Raw genomic sequence first — 13,572 nt, 5'->3', positions numbered from 1 at the left:
ATAATTTGTCTCGCGTAGCCTACTCCAGACTGAAATCCTTAATTCATTCCGCTACACGATTATTAGTCATTAGCTCCCGTCACAAATCGCTGCCCAAAATAGTCTAAATAAACACAAATCTTCAACACAAACCCGTTGCATAATGGTAAATACTACACTGAAACCGATTTCACAAAGACACTTCAAATATGACCATCTACCGTACCTCACGCACACCTGAAGATACTACACTGTTCTAACGTGTGTGCAGCCGGAATGGCTATTAGTTCTGTGGGTGTGTCTGAAGCGACCTGGAAGATTCTATGAAAGAGATTTCCGTCCGCAAAAGAGGACTGCTTGTGGAAGCGTGGGGTTTTTTTTTTGCAGACGGCGGAAGAGGTGGGAAAGTGTGGAACATTATAAAAGCTCTCGAGCTGGTAGAAAAGTACCACCAAATATTGATCCAGACTTTCTAAACACATGTATGTCTGATTCCCATCTTACAGAGGTAAGTGCGACTATGCTTCGCCCATCTTATTTTTTTGTTGAGGCAATTTCATCAGATAATTTACAAAATATTTTACATTTGGAATTGACCAAAAAGTGTGATTTCAAATGCTGCATTTATAATTCTGCTGCTCAACACTCAATACATATTCTTGCAAATTGCTTCTTGAGAAATTGTCACTAGAGCAATAAATCATTACGATTCAGATTACAATTAAGTGAAAATAATACGTCATAATAGTACATAAGTCAATAAAAAACATAGCTACATGCAAACACGCATACAAAGAAATGTCATGAATTATTTGTGGTTTCTTCAAAAATATTTTTTGCTGTGATTATATACTTGCCACATAAACACCACCAGTTTTTCACGGAATTTGAGGTTTCAGCTGGGAAATTTCCACCGCCGACTTTGAATTGAACACTGAATGCAGCATTATTTCCACAAAAATCATCGCACCCTCGTTTGGCAAATGCGCTAGTTATTCTATGTATTGATTGCAGGTGACTGAGATCCAGGGCAAAATGAAGACCTGGAGTTTTCAAAATTTTTTGAAATGTATATTCCTGTGCACAGTTCAAATGTATATATATTGTGCAACCCTAATGGCTAACATACCTTTCAGGAACTGCAATCACTGATGGAGAGCCCGGCTACCGAGAGTGCTTCAGATGTGAAGAAGCAGCAGGTGGAGAAGGATGAACGCCCCCGGCCAGAGGGGTGCTGTGGGCTACAGAAGGCCAAGAAGAGGCTCTTTAGATGGGTCTCCTACTTCTCCGGCGACATGAAGGTGTTTGGCGAATGGATGAAAGGTTAGAGGTGCTCATCTGTAAACTCATCACTGACAATCTGACTGCTTCTGTATGCGTATAATTTGGGGATCGGAAATGATACACAATGGTAAACATTAGTCGTGATATCTTTTTTAATCTTCTTTTTAAAAATTGATTAACTGATCAAACAAGATGCCACTAAATGAAAGATACATAGTAAGCTAGAGTGTACTGCTAATAAATCAAATCAGTCTGAAATGCTTAGATTACAGTAAGGCACAATATCAGCCTTTTGAAATGCTTAGATTACAGTAAGGCACAGTATCAGCCTTTTGAAATTCTTAGATTACAGTAAGGCACAGTATCAGCCTTTTGAAATGCTTAGATTACAGTAAGGCACAGTATCAGTGTAATATAAACTCTGCCACTGAAGATGAACTCTATCTAATTGATCTTGTTTTCTTGTGGAATGGAAGGGCGGTTTCTCCTGATACAGATCCTGGACTGGGTGCTGCGTGGAGCTGCTCAGGTCATGTTTGTAAACAACCCCCTCAGTGGGCTCATCATCTTCGGGGGTCTGATCCTGCAGAACCGCTGGTGGGCACTCAACGGTTTCGTGGGCACCCTGTTCGCCACGATCTCTGCCCTCATTCTCAGGCAAAACAGGTACCCAACTCTCGCCCCCATGTACACTACACAGCATGGCACACATTTTCATTCTGTGTCAATGTAGTTATTTAATTTAGTCCTTTCCTCAAAGGTTTGGTCCAGGTTATTATCATCCATACTATTATTACTTATTTAACAGTTTTATAATGAAAACTAGTGTCCTTTTTTACACTGAAGCATTTCATTTGTTTAAAATATATTTCTTTTGTCTGAAGAAATTATTGTGTTCATGAATTTATCTGCAAATGTTTCCAAAGTGTTTTGCTTTTAGAAATGCTTGAGCCTGTATCACAAAGCAGGATTACAGAGTTAGCCACACAGAGTTAACTGCACAGAGTAAAATCCAGGACAGCTCAATCCATGTTCCAGATTTGGGAGTGCTCTGATTTTTGCTCAATGCAGTTATCCTGCTAGCTCTGTACTCCTGCTCCAAGAAACAGACCATTGCTGTTTAAGTGTAGGAAATTGTGTAATTCTCTTTATTTATTTTGTGTGTTGTGTCTTGTTTATCAAGAGGTGCCATCGCAGCTGGTCTGTATGGCTACAATGGAATCCTGGTTGGTCTTCTTATGGCAGTGTTCTCCAATAAGGGTGACTGGTATTGGTGGCTTCTACTTCCAAATATTTTCATGTCAATGGCATGGTAAGCACATGTGTTTTTTCTCTTTTTCTTTACATATGATTTTAAATGGTCCCAGTACAGCATGGAATGATATCAGTTCAAGTAATTTAGCTTTAATTTACTTGCTAGGTCCTAATGATGTTGGTTTGCTAATTTAGCATATGGAGTGGGCCAAATATAAAATAGATATTGTCTAGTTTACTTAATTAAAGTTAATGGCTCAAACAAACAATGTAAAAACATCACTGATACGATGTTATTGGTTTCCATGTACATTATGCTGACATACACACATGGACATTCTGTTCCTGCCCGTAGCCCAATCGTTTCTAGCGCCCTGGCTTCCATAAACAGCAGATGGGATCTGCCTGTGTTTACCCTGCCCTTCAACATCCTGGTCTGCTTGCACATGGTGGCGACTGGCCACTACAATCATCATTTCCCACAAGTCCTCATTCAACCCAGAACCTCGCTTCCCAATATCACCTGGTCTGACGTGGATGTGGCCAAGGTACGTGAGCGCAGTGTGGGAATGGGTGCATGTGACCAGACCTGGGTCAAATACATAATAATTCCAGATTCAAATACTTTTCTGATCTCTATTGATCTTGTCTGGTTAAACTGAGCCAAGAGGACCAGAAGGTGGGATTTGAATGTTTAGAGGAATCCCAATGAGCCGGTCATGCCACATCTTTATTACAAAACAGGTTTTCTTTCTTTTTTTGTACAGTGATCGATAGAAATAATCACCATCTAGTCATTCCTGCTACCATATAACCCCTTTCGGGTGGCTATCTGCCCTGAAACTAAAGAGTTGTGAGTTTACATGCAAGTTTACCCCCTCCTTCCTTTACAGCTCTTTCGTGCAATACCTGTGGGCATCGGACAGGTGTACGGATGTGACAATCCCTGGACAGGAGGGATCTTCATCATCTCCTTGTTCATTTCCTCACCAATCACCTGCTTGCACGCTGTCATTGGATCAGCGGTTGGCATGGTTTCTGGTGAGGATATCCCATTGATGGAGGGGGAGGGGGGGGGGATTGCAGAACAAAAAGATGGTTATAGAATATATGGATTGTGTGGGGAAAAAAGGAAAACAGTCTAATTTCTTCCAAATTTACCACAACATGTTGAATGATTGCATTTGTCAAGCTCATAACCTATAGTACTATGAGCCTGACCAATTTTAATCTCTGACAATTTTCCTGACCAGCTTATGCAGCAAAATGGTGGATAACCTAAAGATTTACTAGAAAATGTATATGAAACTCCATCTAGCTAGCGATATGAAACAATCTTCATCTGATAGCTATTCAGGAGTCTGGAGTTGAGCCAAAACATTGCAGTTCTGAGAGAATAACATGATTTATTGCATTGGGTGTGCAGGTCTTGCCCTAGCCGCGCCGTTTGAAGCCATCTACTTTGGTTTATGGGGGTATAACTGCGTTCTGGCCTGCATCGCAGTTGGAGGCATGTTCTATGCACTGACGTGGCAGACGCACCTGCTTGCCATTGCTTGTGGTAGGTCCTCTAAGTCCTCTAAACCCTTTAAGGTGTGAAGTCACTAATATGTGTGCTTTAGAATGTTCTTCACTTCTGCTGCTGATGATGTAACGATCACTACTGATGCCTGAAAGCAATGGAGTTCAACAACAGTGACACAGAATGTTTTGGAACAAACATTCAAAAAAACCTACAGTCCCGGCCAAAAGTTTTGTCGCATGAGTGGACAAAAGTGACAATTGCTAATTGCCCAACTCTTAATTAGCTAATAAAGTTAGGAAACAAAACAAATGAATCATAAGTGTCTAAAGTTTATTAGAAGCTAGCAAAATGACATTTCAAAATTGTTACTAAATGTTACAGCTTGATAATGATCAACAGGCCAGTTGCAATGGCCAACTCCAATTTCTAGGCCACAGTGAATAAGGAAGAAACAAGGGGCTTGATTAGTAGGTAACTTTGAGCTATAATAGCAGAAATTTGACACTTTAAGCCATCAAGTTCATGCTCGACATTGCTTCTGTCAACATGCCCAAGATCAAACCAGAAACCAAAGTGCTGATCATCAAGAATCTCAAGTCCAAGTCTCCTGCTGAAGTTGCAGACATCTTAAATGTGTCTAAACGGCAGGTGGAGAGGATTTGCAAGCGCTACCAAAAGACTGGCGATGTCTATGAAAGACCCAGGTCGGGCAGAGCACGCAAGACAACTGCTCGAGACGACAGCTTGCTGGTCCGACTGTCAAAAGCCAGCCCCATGTCAACCGCCTCACAGCTCCAGGAGTGGACCCCAGCAACACCTGTTTCGTCAAGAACTGTACTTCGGATTCTTGCTCGCAATGGTCTCCACGGTCGTATTGCTGCCCAGAAACCAGCGCTAAACAAGAGACAGCTAAGAAACTGTTTTGCGTATGCCAAGGCCCACAGCCTGATGGACAGCAGAAAAGTGGTGAAAATTTGATTTTTCTGATGAATCGTCAGTTGAGCTCCATCCCAAGCGCCGCCAATATTGTCGACGACCCTCTGGGGCCCGTCTGGACCCACAGTTCACCCAGAAGACAGTCAAATTTGGAGGTGGAAAGATTATGGTTTGGGGTTACATCCAATACGGAGGTGCCAGGGAGATCTGTAAGGTGGATGGTAACATTGACAGTGCCAAATATCAACAGATTCTTGCCTCCCAGCACATTCCCAACTACAAGAGGGGTCAGATTTTTCAACAGGATGAAGCTCCTTGCCATAGCTCAGGTTCCACTATGAAGTTTCTCAGGGGGAAGAAGATCAAGGTCCTTCAGGGATGGCCAGCACAGTCTCCAGATATTAATATTATTGAGCATATCTGGGGAAGAATGAAGGAGGAAGCTTGGAGGACCAAGCCAAAGAACTTGGAGGAGCTTTGGGATGCCTGCAAGGTGGCCTTCCTTGCCATCCCCAACGACTTCATCAACAAGCGCTACGACTCTCTGCCAAACTGGATGGCAACTGTTCTGCAGGCCAAAGGAACCCATACAGAATTTCTTAACTTATAGTCCATGATGAAATACTGATTTTTCATTTGGTATTTTATTTACTTTTTGAGAAAGATAAAATGTATTGATTATAATTTGATTTGCGACAAGACTTTTGTCCAGGTAGAAACTGGCTTGTTCATCATTATCAAGCAATAAACCTTATAAGCATCTATTCAATTTTTGTTTTGCTAGTATCTAAATAAACTATAGACACTTATGATTAATTTGTGTTGTTTCCTAACTGTATTAGCTAATTAACAGTTGGGTAATTAGCAATTGTCACTTTTGTCCACTCATGCGACAAAACATTTGGCCGGGACTGCCAATTTTCAATTTACCACTGTAATGGACCTATTATTAAAATACCTAAGTATTTAGCATAATTTGCAACATGGGATGAAACAGTTGGTTATACCATTTGTACTGACCACAGGACATTGAATAATGCACATTTAATTTTCTCCCCAGCCTTTTTCTGTGCATACCTGGGTTCGGCCATTGCCAATGTCATGTCTACGGTAAGCATTTTAATCCAGGGGGGAAATAGCTCAACCAATCAACAAAATGTCCCCAACTCTGAACAACTGGCAATTAATGTTTATCTTTTTGGAAAATACTGGAAAAAAAAGCATATAACTTTTTTTGAGTCTCAGACTCAAGTTCTTACATCCCCTCTCTTAATCCTCCTTTTTCAGTTTGGATTGCCAGCATGCACCTGGCCCTTCTGCCTCTCGGCCCTGACCTTCCTACTGATCACCACGGAAACTAAGACCATATTCAAACTGCCGCTCGCCAAGGTGACGTACCCCGAGAAGAACCTGCGCTACTTCTGGAAGATGAAGAAGGCTCAGAAGGCCGAGAAGGATGCGGAGCTGAAGGAAAAGGAGGTGCAGCTGAGCAAGAAGGAGCAGGAGGAGGCCTCCAAAATCGAGTTTGTCAAAATGGGGGAGGCAGACCAAAACCAAGCAGACCAAACCCAAGCAGACCAAAACCAAGCAGACCAACACCAAGCAGACCAAAACCAAGCAGACCAAAATCTGGCAGACAACATGGAAAAATCTGTGGTGGTTGATCTGGCAAACTGCACGAACACTGAGGCCTCGGGGCAAACTCATGATGGCTTAACAGAGGTGAAAATTTTGAACAATGCCGACTGAATAATGAACTTGGGAGGATAGTTCATGCATAAAATCTGTTTTAATATTACTGTTTTCATATTAATGAATACTTTTACAGTGTCAGTGTCCTTTTTCAACTTGCATTAGTGCTTCATTATAAGTGGCTTACAGCTAAGTTATTTGTGAAAAAGTACAGCACAATGTGGCTAAACTGTACAGATTATTACCACAGAAAACAATGCCAGTGGTACCATTAACCGTACAAAAACCAAAAAAAAAAGAGTAAATTGAATGTTGAATGTTGTGTATGTTGAAGAGTAAATTATGTGTACATATACATTTGTAACATACGAGCATATACATGATGTCTGCTTGGAATGTATGAGGTTATTGTGTTCAGATGTTCTTTATGGTGTTGTATAACTCTTGGCTCAAGCCATCAGCTTTTTAATAAATATTGTCCTGTTTGTAATCTCAGTAAAACATAAATGGTGCATTTCTAATGTGACAATGTGACCCTGTGTTATTCAACTCCCTAAATGCATAGTATCTGAATTTTTTTAAGAAACCAGAAAAATCTGTAAATGTCACAAATATCAATCACACATACAACTATCTGGACCTATCAGAAATATGCACAGAAATGTTAAAAATAAAACTCCTGAAAGGGAAGAATCGGGGCCTTATGGAATGAGCCAGTGATATTTACCCCTTTGCCCCCTTAGCACAAGCTTGAAAATTACATGTCCAAAATAAATTTGTTACTATTTTCAAGTCAGAATTACTCTAAATATTCCTCAAACACTGTGGAAGTGGAAGCATTTCCCTCACAATATGTTTGTGCCTGGTGCATTTAAACACAATGGAGCCACAGTCACAACACTGGACAAATACCCTTTCAAATTTGATGACAATATCACCAAAAGTGTTCTGCATTGCTATGTCTAGGCAGACTCCAAAATGACACATTGAAACGAAATTATATTATGGGTTGTATGCTATTTATCCTGAAAAAGGTGTTCTCACTTATGCCCTGCCTGTCAGCCTCCCATACATCTCCCTCTCCTTGTTCATCCATCTGACAGCCACACGTCCAGAAGATTGGACCTGTTGATAATCACAATAACACATTGTGTACTAATATATTGATTTAGGCCCATCGATTGACGTTTTTTGTCAAATACTGTACCTAACCCCCATCAACAATTTAAACACATTCCACAATTTCACATGCCATTTATTATTAAAAATCATACTGAATAATAAGACAATATTTAGAGACATGTACAGTTGTGTTCAAATAAATAGCAGTGCGTTAAAGTGAATAAAGTGCATCCATTCAACCATTATCGTAACCCGCTTATCCTGAACAAGGTCACAGGGGGGCTGGAGCCTATCCCAGCATACATTGGGCGAAAGGCAGGAATACACCCTGGAAAGGTCGCCAGTCCATTGCAGGGCACACACACCATACCTACGGGCAATTTAGACTCTCCAATCAGCCTAATCTACATGTCTTTGGACTGTGGGAGGAAACCGGAGTACCCGGAGGAAACCCACACAACATGCAAACTCCACACAGAGAGGCCCTGGCCTGGTGGGGGCTTCAAATTCCAAATGGTAATGGTAAGCTTTTGTGGCAAGCTTCTCCATTACAATTAAATAAATTGTTATAAGTTGCAACTAAGTGCTGAATCAGGGGCATAGCCTAGGTTTTAGGTTCCAGACCAAGAAGCAAAATCTGGAGAGTGCTGATACTGAACCCAGGGTGTCTGTGTTCCACGGCGGGGGTACGGCTCAAGCCCTCTGACTGTGCAGCCACAGGCTGCAACAAGACTTGAGACTATCCGGTATCTGTCCATAGGGAACTGCACTTTTAAGTCTCAGTAATTGAGGCCTGTACCAGTGGTGGCGATACCTTCTAGACCATAGATAAACTAGTTAATGCCATGAAATGAACCCTTTAAAGTTTTCACTGATTTACAGTGACCTGTGGCATCTGTACCTACACTGTGTTTATGACAGGAGAGGTATTTATAGCCCAGTAACGCTGAAGGTGTTCGAAATGAAAAATGCTTAAGGAAAAGTTTAAAAGTAAAAGAGAAGAAGCAATTCCTCCTCTTATTTACATCTCTGGGCATAAAACCTAAAAAGGGGGGTAATTTTCTGGAAAGGACTGGTTTATGGGTCATTCTACTCCCACCACAGTAAAGGAGCTCATTGAAGCCTTAGACTGGCGTAGGTGGATTGTGTCAGAACAAAGAAAAAATATTCTTTATCCACCTCATTAATTTATGTATGTAACGTTTGTATGTTTATTATAAGTAGTTGTACTGTTTGTATTGAATTTTTGGTTTCTTTCCTTTGATTCACCTAAAACAGGTCTATCTAAATTCCACTACCATACGCTCAACCTGCTTAGTAGTGAAGAATCAGGTATTTAAATTAGATCACCGTATTGGTGCATATCTCTATAAGGGACATGGAGACCATACTCGCCACTCGCACTGGTTGTCATGAAACATCTTGCCATGATTTATATGTGTAATAATATTTTCCCACATTTTGTATCAAAAGTATTAGTGTTCAGTTTTGTATGGCCATGCTGAGATCATCCAGGTGTCTCACCCACAGTAGTACGTCATCAGCGAGATCACACATGAAGGTCTGACCTGTCCAGCAAGTCACTTGATCGACTGGAAGTGATTGAGGACTTCACAATGGGTCAGATCTGCGTTCTGAGGATAATTCCGCTGGAGGTGGACATCTCTCTGTGGTGGAAGGACACTATTTCTGGACAGTGTATGTGGCCTCTGACTGATCTAATGGACCTGGTGCAACAGGTCGTCCAGGGCTAACTCCTCTACCAGCTCTGCCCAGGATGCCTACACATGGTGGGACTGGTGGGACTGGGTGTTCTGAGGGTCCATCATCACCAGCCTCATCCACTCCTTAAAATCCTCCATGCATGCTGCTTTGGTGCTCTGCCCCCTGCTGGTACCAACACTGTCGGGACTGAGACCTAAAGCATCCACAGAGAATTACAGATACAGCCACGGCTTTCACAGTGACCCCTTGGAATTGTGTTGTTTGTCCCACGGGGCCAAGGGGGGAATCTGATTTGGGATAAAAGAGAGGGAGACAAACCAATCTGGGAAGATCGCAATCGACTTCCCACTCGGTGCACGTTGTCTATCGGTATGTATAAGGAAGATCGTAACTGGCTTCCCACACTATGCACGTCCTGTGTATGTATGTAGTGGAAGATCGTAACCAACCCACACTGTGTATACTCTGTGTCGGTGTGTAGTCAAAGTAGGCTAGGTAAGATTATTTACTCTGTATCTCTATTCTTGATTTGTGTATTTTGTAATTGACTGTTGTATCCTAAACTAATAACATACCTGCCTGTAAATAAATTATTCTTGGTTGTAACTTGTGTGATCTCCATGACTCTGATTCATCTTTTACCTTTTCAGCCTAAATTACAACTGAATATTCAGGGGGACAATATTGACCAAAGACCAACTGATCAGTGGCTTGGTGCTCTAGTGGAGTTTCCAAGCTGGGAAAGGCAGCCAAGTTTGGCTCGTGAAAAGGATTGGTGGCACATGGCTCTTGTAATTTGATGCAAAGAGAACCCATGGACGTTTCTACATCGGTTCTTGTCAAGTTAGCTCTAAGGAGCCCTCTAAATGCACGCTGACCTGGGCTCGCAACTATCTAAGCAAAATATAATGCATGTATTGTGTTGGCTAGACCCCCAGCCTCTGAGTTCTCCACCAAACTGAGATTCAGCAATAATGCTAATCCCAGGGGGCATATATTGAGTAATGGTGGCACCAGTAAGAGTCGAGTGTAACCACTCCTGAGTTTCGCGTATGTTTCAAAACCAAATTTCTAAATTCTAATTACAAATGGAGTCAGATAACAAAGGTGAATATATTGGCCCTATTGTGGAGATTCTTGGTCAGCCCAGACCAGTAGATAGCGGAAGGCAGAGTGGTACTACTGTCTTTGTAACGTGGCTGTTCTAGACTCTCCACATAGCGGTCATTATTATTTAACTCTACTAATATTCTTCCAGCAACACCAGAAGGACAAACATGCAAATACCTTCGGCCCACACTAAATTCCGTTGTTGGGTTAGTGTGGGGTTTTACACCCCACAAGTTTTCAATGGGGTTGAGGTTGGGGATTAAGCTGGCCATTATCTCAATCCGTTTTGTCTGGAACCAAGATGTTGCTCGCTTACTCATGTGTTTGTGGTCATTGTCTTGTTGAAACACCAATTTCAGTGGCATTTCCTCTTCGGCATATGGCAACATAATCTCTTTGAGTATTTTGATGTATTCAAACTGATCCATGATCCCTGGTATACGAATCCAACACCGTAGAATGAGAAACATCCCCATACCATGATTTTTGTTCCACCATGCTTCACTGTCTTCACAGTGTACGGTGGCTTGAATTCAGTCCCCGGGGTTGTCTGACGTACTGTCGACAACCACTAGACCCGAAAAGAACAATTTCACTCTCATCAGTCCACAGAATGTTAGGCCACTTCTCTTTGGGCCAATCATTGCGTTCCTTGGCAAATTGTAACCGATTCTGCAACAATGGTGCTTTACGGGGGCTTCTTGCTGATAGCTTTGCTTTGATCAAACGTCTTCTGACTGTAACAGCACTTACAGGTAATTGTAGATCATCTTTGATCTTTCTGGAGCTGATGAATGGCTGAATCTTTGCCATTCTGACTATTCTTTGATCTGTTTTAACAGTAGTTGCTTGTTTTCTTCTGCTTGTTTTGGGTTTTTGTTGCCATTTTAAAGCATTTGAGATCATTTTAGCTGAGCATCCTATAATTTGCTCTACTTCTTTATATGTAAATCTTTTTAATCAAATTACATTGTTCCTCCGAACAATGTTTGGAATGGCCCATTTTACTTAGCAATTCAGAAGGAAATATATTTTATAACAATGTGTGAAACATTTGCTTCCTTTCTTCCTTAATAAAGGACAATTAATGACACCTGTTTTTTCACAGAATGAATGAATTTTCGAATTAAATTCCACACTTCTATTATTTTGAACATGTCCATTTCAATGACTGAGTCAATTACTCAGAACAAGCAGCATGCATGTCATGACAGTTGGGTCTGTCGGTTTTCTATTACACTACTACATCTACAAGTAAAGTATTTGCCATGCAGAAATATCACTACTACTATTAACAGTGGTTCATCAGGTTACTGATATTTTACTGCTATTTTCTTGAACACAACTGTATTTACGTGCTTACCAATGGAAAATGGGGTCACGTTGAGTGATTTCTTGGAAGTCCTCCAAAGACATAGGCATCACAAATTATATTTTTTTGTTGTAAAACATCAAACTTTTATGGCATAAAGTCTTAAGAACTGTTTTTGTCGATGGGTAATGGTCTCATCGTTGCATATTGAAAATGCTATGATTTCATTACACAGGCGAAGAAATATTTTGTTTCATGCAAGCCTAACAATAGCATTCCTACTGTATGTACTTTTGTATGCCATGGCCAGCAGAATTTCTCCAGAGGAATTATCAAAGTAAACAATGGACATTCTCTTGATGTTTCTCTGAGTTTTTGGAATTAGAAACATTTGGTTTGCTGGACCCTTGCCATGAAAACGAGACTGACACTACCAGTGATGTTTTTGCCATAGAAATTCTGGTGGAGTACAAAACTGCCTAGCAGTGACTATTGTGAACCTCAACCTTGCTAGTTTGACATAGTGATGAAACCCTTTTACACACTATCACTAGCTGTCCACTTGCAAAATAGGGCTTCAAGAAAGTAGTCTACCTGGGGTCCGCAGATGGGCCTAGCATTTTAAATGAACAATCGGGAGGAACATGAAAAATGTCTACTGATGTAGCCTATCCACTGAGAGTTATTATGCGTGTGTGTTCAGAGATGCTCTTCTGCATACCACTGTTGTAATGTGTGGTTATTTGGTTATTTGCGTAACTGTCACCTTCCTGTCAGCTTTGACCAGGTTGGCCATTCTCCTCTGACATCTGTCTGCAGAACTGCTGCTCACTGGATTATTATAATTTTTTGCACCATTCTTTGCACTCTAGAGACTAGTGTGCGTGGAAATCTGAAGAGATCAGCAGTTTCTGATATAATCAAACCACCCGGTCTGCCACCACTGCACGTGATCAAAGTCACTTAGATCACATTTCTTTCCCATTCTGATGGTTGATGTGAAGATTAACTGAAGCTCCTAATAAAGTACCTAATAAAGTGTTTGGTGAGTATATATTCTCATGTTTCAGTCTATATTCTCAGGTTTCAATCTATATTCTCAGGTTTCAATCTATATATTCCAATTTCATCCAAATTTATTGCCAAGAAGCATTGTTACAACAGAGAAATAATCTACCAAACATAAATTTCACAAGTTTTTGTTCAATGTTTATTTATTTCCTACACGGCATCCCATACTACAGCTACAATGAGAATATCTAGAGATAGCTAGCCAATTGACACATAGTTATGATTCTTGCATCCTGCAATTAACCTTTATGTGGCCGATGTAAAACCCAACGCTAACCCAACGACGAAATTTAGCGAGGGCTGAAGGTATCAGCGTGCTCGTCCTTCTGGTGTTGCTGAATGAATACTAATAGGGTTAAAAAGTAGTGGCCCCTATGCAGACAGTCTAGATCAGCCAATAAACAAACCACGATACAAAGGCAGTAGTACCACTCTGCCTTCCGCTCTTTACTGGTCCGGGGCTGACCCAGAATCTCCACAATAGGGCCAATAGATTCACCTTCGTTTATCTGACTCCATTTTAGAATAATAATTTAGATTAGTTATCCACATTAGTGGATGT

At 41.1% G+C, this 13,572-nt stretch overlaps 1 protein-coding gene across 1 annotated transcript; it reads left to right on the top strand.

The window, feature by feature from the left end:
* The first annotated feature begins 375 nt into the window (after positions 1-375).
* Positions 376-7,199, top strand: LOC133140949 (urea transporter 2-like). Its single transcript, XM_061261269.1, has 9 exons — positions 376-487; positions 1,116-1,302; positions 1,740-1,929; positions 2,447-2,575; positions 2,873-3,065; positions 3,411-3,558; positions 3,944-4,078; positions 6,039-6,088; positions 6,266-7,199. The coding sequence occupies exons 1-9, from the start codon at positions 464-466 to the stop codon at positions 6,725-6,727; spliced, it is 1,518 nt and encodes a 505-aa protein (XP_061117253.1). The 5' UTR covers positions 376-463; the 3' UTR covers positions 6,728-7,199.
* The last annotated feature ends 6,373 nt before the right edge of the window (positions 7,200-13,572 follow it).

This window comes from Conger conger, chromosome 11, assembly GCF_963514075.1.
Source record: "Conger conger chromosome 11, fConCon1.1, whole genome shotgun sequence".
NCBI lineage: Eukaryota > Metazoa > Chordata > Actinopteri > Anguilliformes > Congridae > Conger > Conger conger.
The sequence above is the reverse complement of the archived record's forward strand: the minus strand, read 5'-3'. Positions and strand labels throughout refer to the sequence as shown.